This window comes from Elephantulus edwardii, unplaced genomic scaffold, assembly GCF_000299155.1.
Source record: "Elephantulus edwardii isolate Elephantulus edwardi_28Jun2011 unplaced genomic scaffold, EleEdw1.0 scaffold00171, whole genome shotgun sequence".
NCBI lineage: Eukaryota > Metazoa > Chordata > Mammalia > Macroscelidea > Macroscelididae > Elephantulus > Elephantulus edwardii.
In genome coordinates this window covers 1,292,899-1,317,922 of record NW_006399921.1, presented here as the reverse complement: position 1 = coordinate 1,317,922, position 25,024 = coordinate 1,292,899, and the positions used below count along the sequence as shown (strand labels likewise).

Genomic DNA, 25,024 nt, shown 5'->3' with positions numbered 1-25,024 from the left:
CACTTAATAACAACAACAATAAGATGGGGTAGGGGTATGGAGAGTAGCTTCAAGAGAAAGAATCCACCTCATTATCATAACAATAGAGGATGGCCTGAAAGCTAGCTCCTTTACTGTCTCACCTATGCTCCAGGTAGATCTTCTGAACATCATCTTCATACTATTAAACTCCCTCAAAACCTGGACAATGCTCCAAGACTTCTGGGTATCTTACCGTTAAATATACTCCTACAAATCACCTCATTAATCCTTTAGGAATGCTACTTCTTGCTTTCTCCAAGGATTCATTCTCAAGTAACAGATGGTAGATATTTAACCTAGTTTATTTTCCCCAAGCTCTAGTTTTTTTTAATTTCACATGACTTGTTCATCTGTACTAGTATACTGTCATATAAGTTTCAGTGAATTAACGCTACAAGCTATTACAACATCGAAAATGGCTGTAAGTGAAAAACCACTCTGCAGTAGTCACAGCAGTTTCTCAAGCATTTGGCTTATAGAAGGCAGCAGTTTACAGCAGAATGCAGACCCTGTTGAGTGTTTATGTAAACAAGTTCAAATGCCAGCTCTGAAATCCATTCTGGGCAAGTGCTTTTACCTCTTAGAGTCTAGAATATATTCTGGTGATTAATTTGGGCTTAATTTTCCTTATGTGTTAAAAGTTGGATAGCAATGCTTTTCCTACCAGTTTCAGCCTTCTCGTCAGATCTGGGACTCAAGGAGAGCCTATGTGAGCAGAGCACAACCGCTCTGTACAGTTTCAAGTCTACGATCTCTCTCAGCTTACTGGGCCTGCCTTCAGAGATGTGTCTGGATGAGTTCAAATGGCCAACAATTTGGCTCTTTCACATTCTTGCATTAGGAATTGAAAGAGATAATGTATAAAAGAGTATTCTCTACTTAATGACTTAATGAAGGCTTAGATTAAGTGGGGTCATGTGTAGAATGAGCCTGTGCATGGCAACACATGCGGTGGAGGAATATTTCAAACTAGAGAACAGAGAGAGATTGCTTTTCTCTTCAGTTAATTTCCCAGTTGTGCCATTGGGATGGGCCTGGAATCATTAGCATCAGGAAGGTGCCAGACCATATTAATATTTTAAAATATATTTCTCTTGGTTCAGTTTGGTCATGGTTATAGCACCCATCCGAGACAGAGAATTCCCTAGTTGACCTGGGAGACATTTTTAACCAATCCTATTTCCTGAAATCTATTTATCCTGAATGACATTGATATAATTGATGTTAAAGAAATATAAATGGTTATCCATGATGGACAGTGTTTGGTGGAGCTCCCCAAGGAAAACAAGCTTGGAAGCAGGAATGGCATCCACTTCCAAAATTAGCTTGCCTCCAGAAACTCTATGAACTTGGAGAGACAATGAAAGTTATAAAGTGTTCAGATCTTTTGTTCATAGGGTCGCTATGAGTCATCTGCAATTCAACGGCACTTAACAACAAGCAACAACATGCACCAAGTAGAGTTCCTAAGCAGTATATACAGTTACAGCACTGGCAAATGTCTATTAACCAAAAGGTTAAGGGTTCAAATCCACACAGAGGTGTCTCAGAAGGAGAGCATGGCTGACAACCTACTTCAGAAAAACCAGTCCCTAAGAACCCTAAGACACAGCTGTACTCTGACAGATGTGGGGTCACCGTGAATCAGAATCGCCTCACTGGATCACAGCTGTATCTGTGCTAAGTGAGGAACTTGGTTCTGGGTTTTTGCATGTGAACCAGATGTACGAATGAAAACCATCAACCTAATGTAATGCGCTGACTCAAAAGCTTTTGTGTTTATTTAATAAACATTTATGTGGCATTTACACTGTACAGTGTTCTTTGCTAATTATAAGGTTGAACCATTTTGCTAACCTTCTGACACTACCCTAATACATCTATATGTTCCAGGAAATAGTAAATAACTAATTATTTACTTATTATTAATTTAATAGGTAGTAATCAACTGAGAACTGCCAGATGTGCAGGCTGGATTTAGAAGAGGCCATGGTACTAGAGATATTGTAGCTGATGTTAGATGGATCTTGACTGAAAGCAGAGAATACCAGAGGAATGTCTATCTGTGTTTCGTTGTCTATGCAAAGGCATTTGACCGTGTGAATCCCAATAAATTGGCTAATTTGGAGAAGAATAGGAATCCCAGAGCATTTGATTGTGCTTATGTGAAACCTATACTTGGATCAGGAGGCAGTTGGCAGTACAGAGTAAGGAACACAGCGTGGTTCAAAATTGGGAAGGGTGTACGCCAGGGATATGTCGTATCTCCATACCTTTTCAATCTCTATGCAGAATAGATCATCTGGGAGGCTGGGATGTTTGAGGAGGAGTGAGGCATTAGGATTGGAGGAAGACTCATCAACAACCTGCATTATGCAGATGATACAACCTTGCTTGCTGAAACTGAGGAGGACCTGAAGCGCTTGCTGCAGAAGGTCAAGGACTGCAATCTTCAATATGGATTGAAGCTCAACATCAAGGGAACAGATTCTCACCACTGGGACAATTGACAGTATCATAATTGATGGTGAAGAGACTTAAATTGTTTCCAGCTTCAGTTTGCTTGGCTCCACAACCAACACTCTTGGTACCAGCAGGCAGAAAATCAAAAGATGAATTGCACTGGGAAAATCTGCAGTCAGAGACCTCTCTAGAGTACTAAACAGCAACAATGGAGACTAAGGTGTACCTGATCCAGGCTATAGTCTTCACAATTAATTACTTGCTATGTGTCAGATAGCTGGACAATGACTAGGTATGACAGAAAGAGAGTAGGTGCCTTTAAGCTGTGGTACAGGAAAAGAGTATTGAATATACTGAAAGACTGAAAGGAGAACAAACAGGTTCATCCTAGAGAGGGTGAGACCAAGCTGTTCTTTGGGGGCAAGAATTCTGAAGATTCATCTGACATACTCTGTGCATGTTGCAAAGTGGAATTAGCCCTTGGAGAGAGACATGATGCTTGGGATGGTGGAGAGACAGCAAAAGAGAGGAAGACCCTCGATGAGATGGATTGATTCAGTGACTGGGGTAATAAGAGTAGGTGTGTCAAAGACAATAAAGTTGGCACAGGATAGAGCAGGTTTCAGGGCTGTTGTACAGTAGAGTCCCAGGTGACTTGATGGTACTAAAGTTTATCCTTAAACATGGTTTTATGACCCACCTCAGGAGATAGTTGACAGCTTATACAGGGAATGCTGAAAAATGAAAAATGACCGACCCCAGGCCCTTGAAACTGCTGTGACTCCTCCTAACCATGGATAAATAAAACAAGTGGATAAATATACTTCTCTTTGTTCAATGCTGAGCTGATGCCAATTGATCCTCAGTCAGCTTTCACCAAAGCACACATTTTAAATAAAGCATATTTACTGTAATTCAGGTAGTTTTGCTTCTGGACTTCTTAGTGAATGTGAACCTTGCACTAATATTAAATACATCTGTCTTTTTAAAAAGAACACGATACAGTGAAGAATTGAAGACAAGATTAAAGAAGCGAGGGCTTCCAAGGAGACACTGCAGATATAAGGAGATCCCTTTCCCGTGAAGATTACAGCCTAGAAGCAGCATTCTTTCACACTGGGTACTAGGAGCTGGAATCAGCTCAGTAGCAAATGGCAGAAAGGTCAGCTCCTCTGGCCCCTACCTATAGTCATGGTTGTTTCCAGTTCCCATCACATTGATTTAGGGATCACTAATTAATCACAGCACTTTCCCTCTGTGATTAGGTGTCCCAGGGAAGAGTTCTGAGAGGACAAGGAAAGATTTTTATTCACCTAAATGCAACCAACTCTCTTTAAGATCATACTGTGGTCAGCACCATTTCTGAGTAATTTCTTAGCCTCATCTCCTTGCTTTTTTAGTTTCTCTAAATCAGATTTTTAAAAAAATCAAGCAAAAATCACTCCTGTTTATAGGCAAATGCACATACACTTTTTTTTGCAAATAATATCATGAACTTCGTAGGACTCAAAAGCCATCTGCTATTAAGGTTGCATAGTGGAGTGTACTTGGTGCAGTGGGAGGGGTGCGGGGGGGGGAATTGTATACCAAAGAAGGAATTTTTCTTTTACTTTTCAAAAAGAGGAGCAAACTGGTGGGGGGGGGGCGGGGCTGGGCAGGGAGAAAAGTGCAGCAATGAATGAATGGGAATCCAAAATATCTGTGACGTTCATGAAAATTAACAAAATAATTTTTTTTTTTAAAAAAAGAAAAATCATACCATTTATCTGAACACTAAAAAAAAAAAGCCGTCTGCTTTTTTAGACTTGGTGGGGGAAAGCTAGGACCACAGCCCTTCAAGGGGATATGGTACTTGATTGTTTGAATGGGGGTCATTGTTGGTCTCATATCCTGTTGCACTCTATAAGAAGCGAGGTTTCAGAACTCCTGTAACAATGGGGAGGCGATAAAATGCACTGGCAACAGGAAAAGACTGGAAGCTTTAGAGCTTATCTCCATTCAAGAGCTGAAAGGGGAGGGGGAGGGTGCTGACATCTGGCCATAAGCCAAGTAATCAGGGAATACTCAGGAGCTCATTTAATAACAAGGTTTTCTTTCCGAGTCTTGATACAGTTCAGATGTCATCTGAGTTCTTTATGCTATACTTCAGTGATTGCAACACTTGAGTCAAATAACAACACTCAAGTTACCCCAATACAGCAAACTGACAGATAAGTGCTGTGCCCATAAAAGCAAACCATAAACAAACATGCACATACACATACATAAAACTGGAAGAGATCCATATTTGTTCCCTTTTTTTTAAAAAAAAAAGGTGATCCAACAGAATATGGAAAATATCAATATCATTGGGGTATTCTGTCAGGAGGTGACAGTCTGGGGGAAAAGATATCATGATGGGAAAGGTGGTGAGGTCAGAAAGAGAGGAAGATCCTAAATAAAATTGATTGACATAGTGACTGTGCCAATTGACTTGAACGTGGCAGAGTTTATGAGGATGGAGTAAGATAGTGCAAGGTTCTGCTAGGAGTTGTGGTTGACTGGATGGTATCTAATAACATCATATTTTGCCAGTTGACCTTAATGTTCCTTAGAGGCTATGGTTCTAAAACCTTGTTGTTATTGTTGAGTGACACTGAGTCAAAACTGACCCATAGCTGACCCTCCAGCCAATTTTCAGAAGCAATTAATGGCACAGGAGGAGATTGCCCAGGGTGATGAATTTGAAGCATGCACCTTGAGGATTGCAGCAAGCCACCAGAGCTCCCTTTCAGAAGGTTTAGGACTAGCAATTTATTTCTTCAGACTATTTAGTTATAATTGAAAAGTTTACATAATATTTCCCCTGTTGCCACTACTACTCCAAAACAACAAAAATTCCACTGCTATCTCAACCTTAAAAAACTCAGTAGCAAAAAAAAAACAAACAAAAACATACAAACAAACAAAAAAACAACTCAGTAGCTTGAGAACAGACTTACAGCTGTTGAAGTTGTTGATAATTTCAATCTTTTTTCCATCTGTCATGTTGGCTATAAGGATCCAGTGGTGAGAATTTTTGTTTTCTTGATATTAGGATTCAATTCATATTGAAGACTATAGCCTTTGGTCTTCTGCAACAAGTGCTTCAAACCCTTCTCACTTTCAGCAAGCCAGGTTGTATTATCTGTATAATGCACGTTATTGATGAGTCTTCCTCCAATCTTGATATCGCATTCTTCTTCATAGAGTCCAGCTTCTAAAATAATTTGCTTTAAACCCTTTCTTCATTTTAAACCGTTAAGTATTCCCTTAGAGAGCTCTACTGGCCCAGTGGTAAAAACTGCGCTACAATCCTAAAGCTATGTGGTTAGAATCCAACAGCTACTCTGTGGGAGAAGGATGGGCAATCAATCTCCTGTGTGATTAACTGACTCTGAAAACCTGTTGCGGGTCAGCAGTGGGTCAGTTCTGATTTGATGTACACAACAGCAATAATAACAACTTCCTTGCTCTGTTCACACAACATTCTCTTGGTCTAGGCATAAGCTTCACATGAGCACAATTAAGTGTTCTGGGACTCCCATTCTTCTCAATGTTACCATAATTTGTTAAGATCCACATAGTTAAATGCCTTTGCATAGCCAATAAGGCACAAGTAGACATTCTTCTGGTATTCTTTACTTTCAGCCAGAATCCATCTGACATCAGCAATGATGTTCCCAGTGCCACAGCCTCTTCTAGATCCTGCTTGAACATCTGACAGTTCTATTTTAGTCATATTTGCATGATCTTCAACAGTATTTTGCTTACATGTGATAGTAATGATATTGTTCAATGAGACAATTAATATCGATAAGTAGAGGTCTATAGTGCAGCCTTAATACCTTTTTGGTTGTTAACATAAATTTCAGATGCCATTTGAGTTCTCTCAGACCAGAAAAATAGCCAAAAGGCTTTACCTTCAGGAATAGTGCAGGTCAAAGTGAACAGCCTGTGATATGCAGATGATACAATCTTGCTTTTGAAACTGAGGAGGAACTGCAGAAGGTCAGGGACTAAAGCCTTCCATATGGTTTGAAGCTTAAGAAAACAAAGGTTCTCACCACTAGGCCAATTGACAATATCACGATAAATGGTGAAGAGATTGAGATTGTTTACAATTTGAGCTTGTTTGGTTCCACAATCAACACTCTTGGCACCAGAAGTCTGGAAGATGGTAAGAAGATACATCACTAGGCCAAAGGCAGTTCTAATCCAGCAGCTACTCCTCAAGAGACAGATGAGCATTCTCTCCCCTTGCAACTTACAGCCTCCTAAAACCAGCTGGAGGGTGAGCTATGAGTTGGTTCCTCTGACTTTAGGGTACATACCAGCAAGAGTAACAACAGGGATGGGCAAATCTAGGGAGAGGCAATTGGCCTTGTGGGCTCATACAGAGAACCTGGGAATTTGCCTGGGTGTGTCCTTCATGAGTCACAGCCAGATCTCTCCAAAACCAATCCTGTAAAACTTTTTTTTTATATGACAATTAATGGTCTTTTCCCCCCTATCCACTTAAATTACACGTTTTTTTTTCTCCCAATTCCAGCAAAAGCACAGAAGCCCCATCATATCCATCCTAAACTGATTTCTAATAGGTAGGATTATGGGAACCTGTCAAAGAAGTTGAAGCTGAGGGTTCCCAAAACCTGGGCCTAAATGCATCTGAAAAAAAGATGGAAAGACACAGTACATGGGCCCAATGCATCAGGAGTCAGTTTGACTTTGCAATGTGATTTGCACCCTTTTTTTGTTTTTTAAATCAAGATTTTAGTGAAAGTTTATAGAGACTTTGGATTTCCATTCATTTATTGTTGCACATTTTCCTCCCTGCCCACTCCTCTCCCCTCACCCAGTTCACTTTTCTCTTTGAAAAGAAAAAAAAAACAGTTCTTTCTTTCTTTCACAAGCCCACTCAGTACACTTCACTATGCATCTCTTATTTTAGACTCGTCACGAAAATAATACCTGATTATATATCCCTTTAAAACAGTTCCCTCCCTCATCAGTTTCATTGCAGTATACCTTATTTATCCCCTCTTTTCTTAGTTTCCCCCAATCCTGATGTCAGTCCTGTTTTAAAACAATGGCATTATGCAGTATTTGGCCTTTTGTGACTGAGATAGTTCACTCAGCATAACGTCCTCAAGGTTCACCCATTTTGAATAATATTGCATGAGTTCCTTGTTTTTCTTTTTATAATTTTTTTTAATTTTATTATTTTTGTGTGAGTGTACCGTCAAATCAGATCTGACTGGTACAGGAGGAGATTGTCCCTCCTTCCCCGGCAGAGCATCTGGTGGATTTGAACCGTGCACCTCTGGGATTGTAGTTGCAGCTCCTTGCCACTAGGCCACCAGAGTTCCCCAAGTTCCTTGTTTTTCAATGCAGCGTAGTATTCCATTGGGTTAATATACCACAGCTTCTCTAGTCATTCATTTGTTGATGGGCACTTAGGTTGTTTCCATATCTCTTTGCTATGGTGAACAAAGCCGCAATAAACATGGATGTGCATAGATCTGCTTGGGTGGCCATTATGATTTCTTTGGGGTATAGTCCCAATAGTAGAATTCCTGGTTCAAATGGTATTTCTATTTTCAACTTTCTGAGAAAGTGCCATACTGCCTTCCACAGTGGCTTCATCATTTTACACTCCTACCAACAGTAAAGAAGGGTTCCCATTTCTCCACAACCTCGCCAGCATTTGTTGTTTGCTGCTCTGCTGAATTTTGCTATTCTTACTGGGGTGAGATGATATCTCATAGTTGTTTTGAGTGGTTTGCATCCTTGAAACTGACAGTCTGGAAGGGGAAGGGTGAAGAGAGTGAAGGAGAGTGAAAGAGAGAGTGAAGTTGAAAATACTTCCAATTAGCTCACCCTTTTTATATGAAACAAAGATCGAGAGATATAGTTCCAACATTCACCACATATATTTCTTTTCATGCAATCTGAGCTGAGAATGCCATGTAAATGGGTCATTGCAAAATGAAGCAATTGAATTTTTCTCCAGTCAAAATAGGAAACAAACCAGGATGATGTTACATTAACTTTTGAAGGTCTTACAGCAGTTAAAGTATTTTGCCTTTATGTATGAAGGTTAAAAAAATCCTCCCCACCCCTAAAATATAAGAATAACCAATTTCCAACAAGTAAAAGTAAAAACTAGGATTCTTTTTAAAATTAGTCCGTAGTAGTAATTAGGACCCTAGTTGTAGGCCGCTGTGCAGACACCAGACCAAACAAATCAAAGTGTGGGGCTGTGGCTGTTTTTATTTCTGTTCCTCCCCCCCCCACCCCGCCCCCATCCGGTGCTCATGGATTAACTTCTGAGAATGTTCTAGTTGCAAGGTGAGGATCTGTTTGTATTCTATCTCAGGTATGCTCTTTGAGTTGGATGCTGGAATAGTCTTTTTTCTTTCTTTGAAATTCATTCATTGTTTCTCATTTCCTTCTCTCCCCTTGTAAGCCCTTTTTAACCTGCATTTTCATACCTATTCCAGTCAATATCTTTACCCACTTCCATTGCTGAGAGGGAATGTAACAGCTACCAATTATGATCTGTTGGTGATTTTTCTCTCAATCATTTAAATGAATTTAGCAGAATACCTTTGGTGCTGTCTTGTTTATGCCTTAATATAAGGGTCTCTATAGAATATGTCTGGGTCTGAGGTATCTCCCCCCACCTGCCTCCCACCAACAGTTCAGGCTTTTTCTCCTTTGGAAATATCTCCTTTCCTCTTTCATTGGTGCCTGAATAACTTCTTCTTCTTTTTTCTTTTCCACAAGGCAAAATTTTACTTCTGCAGAAAGGTACACAGCAGGAAAAGGTCTCTGAATAACTTCTTCACAGGCCCCAAGATAATGCTCCAGAGTCATCTTATGGGTACAGCCTTTCCTGGCTTCCCAAAGCACAATGATTCTTTCTTTTGAGCTTTCTTGTGTTGGGCATATTTCTACCATATTATTTACTGTTGACAGGCTGGATTCATAGTCATGCTGTGTGCAAAGAATTAAAACACATCCACCATCCCTGCTGTGCTTCCTACTCTAGGCTTTACTACACTGTAAGGAGCTCTGATGTACAGTGAGTTGAACTGAGCTACTCACCAAAAGGCTCAAACTCACCAACAGAAGACAGATGAGAAGACTGATAGCCTTGAAAACACCATGAGGTGATTCTACTCTGTCCTCTAGGGTTGTTATGAGTAAGAATCGATTTAATGATGAGTTTAATTTTTTTAGGTTTCCAATTACTAGGGACCACTGGTGGCCTTGTGGCAAGAAGCTGCGAAGGCACAGGGTTCAAATCCACCAGCTGCTCTGTGGGAGAATGACAAGCAATCTCCTCCTGTGTGATTAACTGCCTCTGAAAACCCGCTGGAGGACCAGGTATGGCTCAGTTCCAACTTAATGGTACACAACACCAATTACTACACTGTATAATTTAGGGAGCTCTGGTGGTATCATCTGTAGGGAGTTGCACTGTTACACTGAAAGTCGAGTTCCTGGCAAATGAACAATCTTCTCTCACAATTTACAGCCTCAGAAAGACAATGAGATACACACCATGTTTATCGCGGCTTTGTTCACAATAGCAAAAGAGATGGAAACAACCTAAGTGCCTATCAACAAAAGAATGGATAGAGAAGCTGTGGTATATTCACACAATGGAATACTATGCTGCATTGAAAAACAAGGAACTCATGAAATATTATTCAAAATAGGTGACCCTGGAGGACATTATGCTGAATGAAATATCTCAGTCACAAAAGGACAAATACTGCACGGTGCAACTGTTGTAAAACGGGACTGACATTGGGGTTGGGGGTAGGATGAGAAAGAAAGGAGGATTAATGTTTACTGCATCGAAACAGATGAGGGAGAGAACTGTTTAAAAGGAATATATGATTAGATATTATTGTCATCATAGGAGTCCAGAACAAGGCTGCATAGTGGAATGGACCTGGGGGAAGGGATTGTCAAACAATGAAAGAATTTTTATTTTACTTTTCAACGAGAAGAGCGAATTGGGGGCAGGGAAGGTTGTGCAGGGAGAAAATTGCAACAATGAATGACTGAAAATCCAAAGTCTCTGTAAACTTTCATTAAAATTAACAATAGTAAAAAATATAAAAAAAAAAGATCAGCAATGAGTCTTTCCGGACTTGACAGTAATTAGGTAGAATTTATTTGTCTAGACTCAACTTCAGGCACTCTCATGTGATTTTTCTATCCTTTGCTCCAAATCCAATCCAAACATTTAACAATAAAAAAGAAGGAAAAAAATTAGTGATAAAGCTACAAAGCAAAGATGATGCAATTCAAAAGTAATCTTACAGTGCCATTGAATTACTCTTGTTCTCCCAGAATCTTACACTTTCCATACAGACGGGGCTCAGGTAGGTTGTAGTTGGGCTCAGTGTGTTCAGACATTTTCAATTCCCGATCTTGGGTGTTGTTTCATTTTCCATTTTTTAATTCCAGGAAATTACTACTACTATTACTTTGTACTGAGACAAGGCCATTCAGTGGAATGTGATAGGAGAACAAGGAACATGAATTTAATCATTTAGCAACCAAATAAAACAATAAACCAATGGACTGCAGATGCCATGAGGCTATTTGCTTTGTGACATTCCTGGTGGACCTGTTCTGGGCCCTGTTTTAGCGAGGGGATAATTTGTTAGGGCCTGTAGGGAATAGATGGATGAGCTCAACTTTCTGGCAGCTGCCCTGCTGTGGAATGCCAGGCTTAGCAGGCATAAAACTGGCTCGAGCTGAGCGGGGTGCAGGGCCTCTCCCTGTGCCTTAGATCAGGGTTTTCCTTGCTCAGAAATCAAAAAGAAGTGGAAAAGGATGAAGGGGTGGTACAAGAGGGTTGGCATGGGAACTGAACTGTCTTTGCCCTAACTTCTCCATCTGAAACCAGAGGGGAAAAGCTCTCTCTGCCTGTTCTTGACCCTCCCCAGGGGTGGCCATTGTTCCCACTTGGGAAATTTTGCTGTGTCCATACTCATTACCAGGAGGATACTTCAGACTTTTGGCGGCTTTCCAGCCCAAAATGCAAATGTTCCAGAGACATCTCCAACACAACCTAGATGTTCCCTGCGTCCTCTGAGCAGCTGAGGCAAAAGGGAGAAAACTATTGCTGCTCAGGTTGAAAAACAAAGCTAAATTTGGGATCTAGGTCATTGGCAAGCCTATTTTAAGCACCACATCCATTCTAATCCTTCGTGGATGTTCTCTCTCACCCTAATTCCCAACACCTTGGCAATGATAAAGTCCTAGCGACTTTACTCACGAAATACTTTTCTTTACTCCCACCTCTCCTTGTATTTAGGTGTTTTTACTTATCCATTACGTATTTATTATCCTTTTCTTGATTCTAGGCATTCATGAGTGATACAGTTAATGCTCTGAGCTGCTAACCAAATTGGAATATTGAGTCCATCCAGACGTGCCTTGGAGGAAAGGCCTGGAAATGTACTTCTGAAAAATGAGCTGCTAAAACCTGTATGGACCCCAGTTATACTCTGACACACACGAGGTTGCTGAGGCTGAATCAACTTGACACTGACTCGTTTGACTTCACTTGTCAATTAAGCCCTTATTGTTCAGTCTGAAATCACTCAACTGATTTAACTGTCAGGGTTTCTAACTTCAGTACGGAAAATTGGCACATTTCAGGCAAGTTGCTTATTTGTGTGTGTATTTGTGTATGCATGCATATATCTAAGTTCTTTATTTGTAAAATTCTACTCAAATTTCTTAAAAACCATGTCAGAGGGATCCTCCCAACACATAAATATGTCACTTTCCCCTCTTAAAATCCTTCAAGAACTCCATTTAAAAAAAAACCCAACACTCCATTTCATTACAGGAAAAATGTAAAGTTTCCTAATACAGCACAGACAATCTTCCATGATTTGGATCTTCCAGTCTCTTTAAGTTCCCAGCCTCCATGGCTGTGCTCTTGAGATTCCCCTTCTGGATAATTCCTCCAATCAAGACTCAGATCAGCTGCACTTTCCTATAAGGTAATTCCTTGGTAATTCTTTCCCTCTCCAAAGACCTTGGTCAATGGCCCCTCTGTGCTCCCTAGGACACTTTGCTTATCTTTATTACGGTATGTGTCACAAGAAATGATCTCTCTATGCATTTACCTCTTCATTTAGCACAATGAGTAGGAGTCTGTTTATAGTAGGAACTATAATACATATAATTATTTATAGTTTAAAATTATAAACATTATAATTAATATACATTTGAAATGAAATATATGTAATTAAGTTATATTTTTATGTATATTATAGATTTTATGTATTTAACTATATCATAAATATTTCAAATGTAATGCAATTTTTTTTATCTTTTAGAAATTCCCAAGGTTTAGGGAGCTCTGGTGGCCTAGTGTCAAGAAGCTGCGCTGCAATCCTAGAGGCACAAGGTTCGAATCCACCAGGTGCTCTGCTGGAGAAGGAGGGGCAATCTCCTCCTGTACCTGTCAGATCCGATTTGACGGTACACATAGACAAAAATAATAAAATAAAATAAAGACATTCCCAAGGTTTTTCTTTTATCAGGGTGTTTGTACAGTTTTTTTTTTAAAAAAAAAATTCATTATTATTTTGTGCATGTGTACCGTCAAATTGGATCTGACTGGTACAGGAGGAGATTGCCCCTCCTTCTCCAGCAGAACATCTGGTGGATTTGAACTGCGTACCTCTGGGATTGCAGCGCAGCTGTACAGTTTTGTCTAGAACAATTTGCTCCCCATATTCTCCTTATTTTCTTCATAGCACACATTGCAACTTCAAATTATTTTTCAAAATAGTGGTTAAGAGCCCAGGCACATCTAAGAGTGCCTAATTTCATCATGCGCAATGGGTGGAGTTCAGCAGGCGGCTCATATGTATGCGTGTTTGTGTTCATGCATGAGTTGTGCTCCTTTTTTGTAAAATGGAATTTATAATCCTTGTTATGAGGAATAAATTAAATGAGACACAATATTGCTAAGCAGGACTGTGCCTGGCATATAGCTAATATTTATTCCTTTCAACTTTTATTGATTTGTTGTCATATTTCTCGAATACCTTTTCAGTGTAAACTCTAAGAAGTCAGGAACTTGTTTCGTTCAATGTTTCATTCCTGGTGCCTAGCGCTAAACAAGGCCTACGGTAAATGCTAAGTAAATGTGCATAATCTGAATGGCTGAATAAATGTCAATCCTTACTTAAGAGCTTCTGCTGAAAACAAGTATGAAACTGTGGCTCTTGAGGGTCATATCAGTAGCCTTTAAAAAAGAAATCAACATTTAAACTTTGTAAGCAAAGCACTATAAAATAATTTTTTAAATAAATCAAGAATTTAAATTCCTAATCTTTGTATTCACTTGGCTACATGATCAAGCAACTGTTTTTCTCCATTCAAGCATAAATACTTGTTTAAAAGTTAGATTCATGGAATCATGCTTGCATTTTATTAGAAGATTATGGACTCTTATTCAGTTAATTCAGAACTGAGTGTTATTATTGTGTTATTATTTCTAGGCTTGACCAGAAACATGCTCAGATTAAGGTGACATTGTTCTACAGAAAACACAAAGTCTTAAGATGAGGTACTGTGAACTCAAATTGACAACAGCATCAGAATAAGAAGGTGGGGTAAACAGTTCATTTAAGTAGGCTAAATTCCAGTGATGATGCTGAAATTAGCTTCCAGACGCTGAGAAAATAAGTTCCTGTTGTTTAAAGTCGCCTACACAATGGCATTGTATTATGACATCTCTAGGGCACTGAGACAGAAGGAAAGAGGATAAGCTCTGAAAAGGGAGGATGGTCTAAAGTCAGTCTCTGTTACATATTTCATAATAAGACAAGTACAAGGAAGCTGAGGAAGGAGCAACTTTAGCCAGGTGTATACTTACCACTTTCTGGTTCCCTTCATTATCTGTGAGCAGCCATTCGATATCCAGAGTGTCTTTTTCTGGAAGCCCCAGTTGATGGTGACAGGGCAATGTGACCCTTTCCTCTGCCACTCTCTTGATCTCAGTGTGTGTCCCCAAGGTTCCAACATAGTAGGAAACTAGAAGAGGGAAACCTCTGGTGAGTGATGCAAAAACTGGATGGCAGAAAACAGTAACACATATTTAACAACAAATAATTATTGGATGGAGGCAGAGGCAGAACAGTGTCAGGTACAGAATTCCACACAAGACCAAACTTCTCACATTGACTCCTCCATTAACTTACCTCATCACATCTTCCTAAAGTACATCCTTACGAATGTCTGCCCTTCTGGCCTCACTGAGATTTCATGAACAATGACTCCCTCAGCCAGCAACTGCTGTGTCTTTGACCTTTTCCTTTTAGCAGACACACCAAAGGACAATGCTCATCTAAACAAGGCAGAGTTGTCTGACTCCTCATGTTTTGGAAGGCATACCATAGCCATTTGAGAAAACCTTACTGACAAACCTTCTTATTTAGGAAATGAAGATCTTTAGAGTCACCAAGAACTATTGCTGACCAGTGTCCCAGGGGAAATGGACACCTCAAATTTGAACATATTCTATAAACACTCTTGGTTAGCAGCACAAATTACTACAGACTACATACGCAGCTAGGAACGATAGAAGGAGAATTGATGTCTTTGAGCTGTGGTGCTGGAGAGGAGTTTTGAATAAACCATGATCTGCTAGGAGAACAAACGGGTTTGTCCTAGAGAGGGTGAGACCAGGCTGCTCCGTGGAGGCAAGGATTCAGAAGCTCTGTCTGACATACTTTGGATATGTTGCAAGGCAGGACCAGTCCTTGGAGATGAACATCATGCTTGGGAGGGTGGAAGAACAGCACAAGAGAGGAAGACCCTTGATGAGATAGATTGATTCAGTCACTGGGATAATGGGGATAGGTGTGTCAATAAGAGACAATAAGATTGGCACAGGGCACAGGATAGAGCAGGGTTTAGGACTGTTGTACATAGAGTTGCTATGAGTGCAGATGACTTGACAGCATATAACAACAACAACACACACCACAAGAGCTCCTTTATAGATATTATTTTATTAGGACACTGATAGGATAAAGACAAATTATTCGGGAATAAGAGAAAACAACAATGGAGCTGAGAGAATTAGGGAGAATCATGGCTGCTGTGGCCTCCCTTGACAAGCACCTGAGCACCCTTGTAGGAGGGGCTACTTTGGGGAGGAAGACTGCGATTGGGAAGTGTATATCAAGTCAAATGAAAACTTTACAGGATTGGTTCTGGAGTTTCTGCCCCTGAGGCCTGCCTAGTGCTAGTCCTATGACTTCCAGGAATCATTAAGGACCCACCTGGCCGCTTAATTGCTCCTCCCCAAACAAATGTGGTGGCCAATATTGCAAGTGCACTTTTGCTGTGGGCAAAGTGGAGTGATAGGTACAGATGTACAGAACAGGAAGGAACTCAAATGGCATCTGAGCCTACGTTAAACACTGGAAAGGAATTCAAACTCTGCCACAGACCCAAGCCTACCACAGGCCAACTGCTTCCAATTTTAAGCACTAATACGCCTTAAAAACAAACAAAACAAAAACCCAATTGCCTCTCCTTAGCACCTGAGTTAGAAGCGTGTAAGCTGACTTTCCAGAGGGTTTCTGGGGAAAATAGCCACAAGGGAGGTTGCATATTTTTCTCTCTCTCAGCTGCTGGTGGCTTCCAACCCCCCAAAGACCTGCAACTCTCTTTATCAACAGATTTGCCTTAGTGTATCATTGTTCTTATGTGCATTGAGTCTAGTAGGACTTAAAGAGACTGTATGAACAGCCAGCCTGAACCCTGCCCTATCCCATGCCATCCTCATCAAATTCGACACACTAGAGCCCATTGCTGAAGTCACCATGTCAATTCATCTTGTTGGGAGTCTTCCTCTCCTTCCTTGACCCTCCATATTTCCAAACTTAATGCCCCTTTTCCAAAGAAAAGCCTCATCTAGCTATGAAAAATTAACTATACAAACACTGTAATGTCAGGAGATATTGTTGTCATGATCAAAGGGTTATGGAAATTTATATAGGAAAAAATGTTATTCAATTCATAATGGGGCTCGGGAAAAATGTAACTCTTCCAAAGAGTGATATAAATATTATTAGAGTCTCACTATATAAATAACTTAGTATAGCACTGAAGTGCTCTGGTGGCCTAATAGAGTTGCCATGTCAACCCAAAGTCAGGCAGTTCTTATCTACCAGCTGATTCTCTGGAAAAAAATGAGTAATCTCCTGTGTCATTTGCTATTAGGTGTCATGAGGCGAATACCACTCACAGCAACCCTATGAACAGCAGATCTGAACACTCACAATCCTCACAATCTCTGATACATCCAAGGCCATTGTCACACGGTCAATCCACAGTTGAAGGTCTTTCTCTCCTGCGCCATCCCTCCACCTTTCCAAGTATGATGTCCTTCTGCAAGGAATAGCTTCTCCTAGCAACATGCCCAAAGTATGTGGTGAGATGAAGTCTCCTTCTCCTTGCTTCCAAGGAACACTCTGTCTGTACCTTCTCCAAAACATAATTGTTGTTCTTTTGCGATTTGTGGCTTCTGAAAACCTGCTGGAAGGTCATCTAGAGGTCACTTCCAACTTGTACATAACAAGTACAGTACTTAGCACTTAATGCCTTTGAATAAAAACCTCAAAGGTATTGCTACTGAGAGAAATCTTCTCATAGCTGATCCTCCATAGGATTTCTGAGGTTTTAAATCACCCATCTTTCTCCAGTGCAATAGCTGATGGATTAGAATTGCAAAAGGTAAGAAAGCAATGTGTGCCTGATAGAGGCCATACAATACACAATTACTTGCTATGCGTCAGAGAGCTGAACAATGACTAGGGATGATAGAAGGAGAATTGATGCCTCTGAGCTTTGGTGCTGGAGAAGAGTATTGAATATACCATGGACTGCTAAGAGAACAAACAAGTTTGTCCTGGAGAAGGTGAAGCCAGGCTGCTCCTTGGAGGCAAGGATTCTGAAGGTCCGTCTGACATACTTCGGACATGTTGCAAGGCGGGATCAGTGCTTGGAGAGAGACATCATAGAGGGTGGAGGGACAGCACAGGAGAGGAAGACCCTCAATGAGATGGATTGATTCAGTCACTGGAGTAATGGGGATAGGCATGTCGGAGACAGTAAGATTGGCAAGGAATAGAACAGGGTTTAGGGCTGTTGTACATAGGGTTGTTATGAGTCGCAGACTACAACAACATGTAACAACAGCACATAACAACAAGAACAAGAAAGCACTCGAATCCATCAGACGCTCTGTTGGAGAAGGAGGGACAATCTCCTGTACCAGTCAGATCTGATTTGATGGTACACACACACAAGAATAATAAAAGAAAAGAAAAGAAAAATATATAAGAACAAGAAAGCAATAAAACCCTAACATTTCTTTAACAATATTTTTTAAAGGAGAAGTTTTCTTATTGTTGGCAGCAACAGCTGGGAGAAAAGCCTCCTTGTCAAGTTTCAATCTTTTAACTGCTATGATTTGCCTCTCTACCCCACCAGATAATCTCTGACTCAGTGACACCACCTTCAATTAGCATACTAATAGGACCTTCTGACCTTGCATCAAGGATGACCTTTTTAAGGAATTAGAAGGAAAATGTAACTTTTAAATTTTAAGTGAATTTACATGATGTGCTGAATGGAACTATTTTTCCCTTGAGAGGATTCAGTTCAGGAAAGCCAACATTCAAGTAATAGAATCATCACAAGATCCAGCAACTCACCCAAAATGAGTAGCTAAGGCAACTCCAGGTGTTCCCTTATTACAATTTTAACTTTAAGAGCTTTTAAAGCCCTATTATCTTGGAGCTTTGGTGGCCTAGTGGTAAGAAGTTGTGATGGTAACCTAAAGGCACATGGTTCAAATCTACCAGGTGCTGCATGGGAGAAAGATGGGCAGTCTCCTTCAGTGAGATCTCCTTCAGTGAGATTTACTGCTTCTGAAAACTGGCTGGAAGTTCTGACTCCAAGGTATACAAAAGCAACAATTAGTTCAGCAGTGAATAGCCAATTCTTCTTCCTATTCTAACTTAATCTAGGAGTTTCGTGGCAATCTGTCCATCATGGATGACCCTGGCATTTGAAAGAGATCCTGGCATAGCTCCCAGCATCACAGCAACATCATTACAAGTTGCATCAGTACAACAGATCAACAGACAAGTACTGCATTGATAAACAAGCAAGATACAAATTAGAAACATACAAATCACACCCCAATTTAAGGTATTGACAGATAGGAGTTATACCTCTTAATAGCAAACCATAAAGACAATCAGGCACACAAATATTATGGTGCAGGACACCTTTTTCTAGCCCCATCCCTTGGTGGCACAGCTGGATGGGGCCTTGGATAAAGGTATTGATCTTTGGTGCTGGTGCTTGGCATAATCTCACTGTGGTGGTGACTCAGCTGTCTTGCTGGCTGACTGACAGGAAGAGATCCATATTTGTTCCCATACCCAAGAAAGGTAATCCAACAGAATGTGAAAGTTATTGAACAATATCACTGATTTCACATGCAAGCCAAATACTGCTAAAGATCCTTTAAAAAAACCACTAGAATAATATATTAACAGGAAACCACTAGAAGTTCAGGCAGTGTTTAGAAAAGGCCATGACACCAGGGATATCAGGCTGATGCTGGCTGAAAGCAGAAAATACCAGAAGAAGAATGTCTATTTGTGTTTTATTGACTATGCAAAGGAATTTGACTGTGTGGATTATAACAAACTATGGCTATCATTGAGAAGAATGGAAGTCCCAGAACACTTAATTGTGCTCATGTGAAACTTATACCTAGAGCAAGAGAATGTTGTGTGAACAGGGCAAGGGGACCCTACATGGCTTAAAATTAAGAAAGGTGTGCATGAGGGTTGTATTCTTTCTCCATACCTATTGAAGAATTTGTATGCTGAGCAAATATTCATGAAGCTGGACTCTTTGGGGAGGAATGTCGCATCAGGATCAGAGGAAGACTCCTCAACAACTTGTATTATGCAGATGACACAATCTTGCTTGCTGAAAGTGAAGAGGACTTGAAACACTTGCTGTAGAAGATCAAGGACTACAGCCTTTAATATGGATTACATTTCAACATCAAGAAGGCAAAAATATTCACCACTGGATGAATAGGTAACATCATGACAGATAGAGAAAGGATTGAAGTTGTCAATGATTTCATTTTACTTGATCAACAGTCAACACCCTTAGTACCAGCAGCCAGGAGATAAGGAGACATATCACAGATGTATGGGCAAATCTGTTGTCAGGGAGCTCTCCAGAATAATGAAGGACAATAGTGTCAGCCTGAAGACTAAGGGTGCACCTGATTCAGGCTGTGGTCTTTTCAATCACTTGTTATACATCTGAAAGCTGGGCAGTGAATAAGCATGATGTTGTTGTTGTTAAGTGCCATCGAGTTGCAGGCGACTCATAAGCATGATAGATGAAGAATTTATGCTTTTGAGTTGTGATGTCAGAGAAGAGTATCGAATATCCCTTGGACTGCTAAAAGAGCAAACAGATATGTCTTGGGAAGGAAAAAAAAATATAGCCAGAATGCTCTTTGGAGGCAAAGATGGTGAAGTTGTATCTCTCATACTTTGGACATATTGTTGGGAGAAGCTATTCCTTGGAAGGGGACATTATGCTTGGAAAGGTGGAAAATTGAGTGAAAGGAAGATTCTCAAGAAGATGGATAAACACAGTTATTCCAGCAATGGGCTCAGGTGTGTCAGAGATGATGAGGATGGCACAGGATAGGGCAGGGTTCAGGTCTGTTGTTTATAGGGTCCCTATGAGTTGTACTTCACTTGAGGTCACCTAACAACAACAGTAAGAGCTTTCAGGTGCCATGGGAGTGAGTCCTGTATGATCTTCCAGAAAGCAGCCATCTTGGAAGGTCATGCTTCCTAAGGACCTGGAGATGTCCATCTTTAAAGTCACACACATGCTTCTAAAATTGGCAGAATCATGCATATATGCTTGGCTATTTTAATCACCTGCACATGCTCCCCACAAAACCCAGAAAGTACTTCTAGTGGTAGCCATCTTGAAAAAATAACTGCACAAGGTCTGATTTTAATCTCTTCTGTCTAGATCAATTCCAGATGACCCCCTCCTCCTAAATAAACATGATGATCTTTCCTTTGGAATAGGTGGTTGTTGTTGTCATCATGTGCCATCAAGTCTCCTGTGACTCATAGCATCCCTATGTACAGCAGCTCTGCACCCTGCTCTATACTGAGCCAACCGTATTGTTTCTGACACACCTACCCACATTACCCCAGTCACTGAGTCAATCCATCTCATCAAGAGTCTTCCTCTCTTGTGTTGTCCCTCCACCCTCCCAAACATTGTATCCCTCTCCAAGAACTGGTCCCTCCTTGCATTATGACCAAAGTATGTTAGAGGGACCTTCAAAATCCTTGTCTCCATGGAGCAGCCTGGTTTCACCTTTTCCAGCATGAACCTGTTTGTTCTCTTAGCAGTCCATAGTATATTCAACACTCTTCTCCAGCACCACAGCTCAAAGGCATCAATTCTCTTTCTATCATCCCTTGTCACGGTTCAGCTTTCTGATTCATAGCAAGTAACTGTGAAGGACTGGATCAGGCATATTTTAGTCTCCAAACTGACATCGTTGTTCTTCAGTGCTCTGGAGATGTCTCTGACAATAGACTTTCCCTCATCAGAAGAAACAGGATATGTTTTCCATGTCTTCAGAGTCTTTAAAAGCTTCCTTCTTTATGTGACAGAGTCATGGGCTAGCATTGTTCTTCATTCCTTTATCTTCCTTTGTAAAATGTGTTGTTACTAGGTGCCACTGAGTTGACTATGACCCATAGTGACCCGATGAAGAGCAAATTCATACCCTGCCCTGTCCTCTGCCATTCTCATCATCTCTACCTGAGCCCATTGTTACAGACTCTGTAACAATTCATCTCTTGCAAAGCATTTTCCCCAATAAACCTTTTTCTTTGCTTGCACAGAAAATCTTGAACTCCTATTTTGCTATTCTTACTTAACAGGTGAAGAGCCCAAATTTAAGACATGTACTGGAGACATTTTCTTGACAATCACATTTATAGAATAGTCCAGTTATAAGCCAGTGAAAATCCACGCCATGAACTAACCTATGTCAGATTCCTGAATTATCATGAATTATCACATGGGGGTGGGAAGGGGAGAGAACCCAAACCACAACTGCAAAAAGAGATAGGAGTTGGTGTCACTCCCCAGAACAGGCCCAGACATGAGCTTGTGGACTGGGTTTTCAGGTCACTCCTTCAACCATCCTTAGGATAAGTCTGAGTTGAGGCATGCCTAGGCACTTCTCACTTCAGTTAGTTATTGCCACTGAAAACAAATTGGCCCATAGTGAATTGGCTTTTTAGTGAATTTTTGGAAGCTGTAAACCATACAGGAGGAGATTGCTCATCTTTCTCCCTCAGAGAAACGGGTTTCAAACCACCTGTTTTTGAGATGGCAGCATAACTGCTTACCCAATAGGCCACCAGTGCTTCCTCCTGCTACGTTAGGGACACACATTCTCTTATCCCCTCACCTTCCCAGCCTTCTAGTTCTAGTATCATATTATATGGTCTCAACATCTGGAACAGCCCTCTCCAGCAAAGTTCTATGCAACCTAGTTGGATCCTGTACCTTTATTCATTCAATATCCTTTCAGACATTAAAAATTCATTTTGGCTTTCTTAACCTCTTACTTTGATCTTTTTTCCAGGAATGATGTCATGGAATGAATTCTGTACCCCTAATTTATGTGTCACTTTTGTTAGGTGATGATTCTTAGTGTTTTGGAAAGTATGTAATGATATAATCATCCTCCATGATGTGATGAGCCAATCAGTCGTACGAAGATTGAGGTGTGAGGCAGCACCCTGATTCGGGCATTGATGAATGGTGAACAGATGTGATGCAACATCAGCTAAATTCTAAGTATGCTCCAGCAGCATTCAGGCTGTGCATTAGCTTGAGATCGTCCTTGCTCTCCTTTCCCATTAATAAAGTTCAGTGTGAACCGATGATCTTTCTAAAGCCATTTGCAATGAACACAGAATCAGAAACGTCTAAGGTGGAACAGCCCAATGTGCCAGGGTTTATATAAAGTCTATCCTGGAGAGAACTCACTTGGCCTCTTCAGAGAGTTTGAAGACCTAAGGCCAGAAAGGGTGACTAATATAGATATGTAAACTACCTCTCTTTCTCCCTGTTTATTTCCCTGTGTTGACTGGCAACAAATCCCTTTGACGGAGAAGAGCCTTGTGTTCTTAACGTTCCACCTCAAGGATATGGAAGGAGGAAGAGCAAAGTGAGTATGTGTTCACTGGAAGCTGACTGGGCTGAAACTAGCAGAGGAGAGCTCACAGAGGCACCCGCTTGAAAAGAGGTGGACTGTCTTAAGATCTGTGGTAAAGAAAAGAGACCACAGGAATGTGCTGGGCCTAAGCAACCTTAGGGTCAGATAGGGTAAGCCTCTTACAGGAACTGACTGGGAGGCAGTTGGGGATTCAGGGGTAGAAACCTTGTCTTGCATGTGGAAGACGGATGCTGTGATGCGGAGTAGGTTTCAGTGGATATTCCAGACTAAAGAAAGGCCTGGTGATTTATTCTGAGAATCAGTCAGTGGGAATCCTATGGACCACAGCAGTCAGTTCTGTAACCAGTTACAGATGGCACGAAATCAGGCAGTATTTCCCTCTACTGTGCATGAGATGTTCAAGAGTCAGTCGGTGTTTCATTCACCAGGAGCTAATGACAAAAGGGCTTTACTAGGAGCCCTTGTTGTTGTTAGGTGCTGTTGAGTATGACTCCTAGTGAATAACAGGTCTGAAGCCTATCCTATCCTTCATCCCATCTTCATCATCTCGGACATATGTGAGCCCATTTCTGTAGTCACTGTGTCAATCCATCTTATTGAAAGTCTTCCTCTCTTTCACTGGCCTTCTTCCTCTCCAAGTATGATGTCCCTTTCCAGGGAATTGCCTTTGCTAACAACACGCCTAAACTATGTGAGACGAAGCTTTGCCATCCTTGCGTTTAAGGAACATTCTGACTGTAATTTCTCCAAGACGTGTCTGTCTGGGATATTCAGTACTCTTCTCCAACAGCATAGCTCAAAGGCAAATGCTTAATGCTGACTGAAAGGTTAGAAGTTCTAGTCTACCAGAGGCATCAAGGAAGAAAGGCTTGGCAATCTCCTCGCCCCCCACCCCCCACCCCCAAAAAACCCAACCTATTGAAAACTCAACAGAGCATACTCTTATCCTGACACACAAGTAGTTGCCATGAATCGAAATAATCTTGATGGCAACTAGTCAGGTCTTACTGACATTTTGAGGAAGGCATGCACTTCCGCTTAGAATTGGAAACTATTCTGAGAGTAGGCGCTGTTTAGTAAGCACTCCTGTGATTTGGCTCTATGTTGAGCACTTGACCTTTTTTCACTGAATTTTCATACCATTTTTTCGCTTTCATTTTCTATGAAGAAAGCATTATTATCTAAATTTACTAGCACAATTTATAGACGTTAACAACTTGCTTAAGATTGCAGAAGGCAGCAAAAGAGCAAAGACCTGAGCCCAGCTCTGCCACATAGCATGCCTCACACAGTTTCTCACAGCCGCCCTCTGCTGCTCCAATCCACATTTTACGTGGCGTTCTGGGCGTCTGACTCATCCAGAAGGCTGTAAGAGCTTTGAGACTAAATATCATCCATTGTTCAGCTTCTTCGTAGTAGAGCAGGGTCTCATAAACTTGCCATCAAGTTAAAATTGAATCACAACTGAACCTTCAGTGGTTTTTCAGAGCTTTTCAGATTTTTTTCCTAGGACTGTAAACTGCGCAAGTGGAGACTGTCTGTCCATCTTTCTACTACAGAGCAGCTAGCTGGTGGACTCAAACTGCCTGCCTTGGGTTATCAAAGCATCCCTTGACTCACGAGGCCACCAGAGCTCTTTTCATACACTGCAGATGTTCAAGAATTATCTTGGTGTGTTGCAGTCCCAAAGGTGAGCAGTTCGAATCCACCAGATGCTCCGCTGGAGGAGGGGCAATCTCCTCCTTTACCAGTCATACATATTTGCATTAAAACAAACAAACAAACAAACAAACAAATGAACATCTTCAACGAGATGGAAAAGGCAATCTCCAGTTTCATTTGGAATGTAAAGAAGCCCCGAATAAGCAAAGGACTCCTTAAAAATAGAATAAAGGTAGGAAGTATCTCACTCCCTGACTTAAAATCCTACTACACTGCCATGGTGGTTAAGACAGCATGGTACTGGAACAATGACAGACACATAGATCAATGGAATAGAATTGAGAACCTGGAGATCAGCCCATCTATCTATGGTCAACTGATTTTTGACAAGGAGATGAAATCAGTTAAGTGGGGAAATGACAGCCTTTTTAACAAATGGTGTTGGCAAACTTGGAAAAATAT

General features: G+C 40.8%; 1 protein-coding gene across 1 annotated transcript in view; it reads right to left on the bottom strand.

The window, feature by feature from the left end:
* CLMP (CXADR-like membrane protein) overlaps nucleotides 1–25,024 on the bottom strand; it is a 66,283-nt gene that overhangs the window by 21,750 nt on the left and 19,509 nt on the right. The window contains exons 3-4 of the mRNA XM_006895630.1: nucleotides 20,383–20,401; nucleotides 14,432–14,589 (exon numbers count right to left, since the gene is read on the bottom strand). Coding sequence (XP_006895692.1) covers nucleotides 14,432–14,589; nucleotides 20,383–20,401 — 177 coding nt within the window. The remainder of the gene's footprint in view (nucleotides 1–14,431; nucleotides 14,590–20,382; nucleotides 20,402–25,024) is intronic.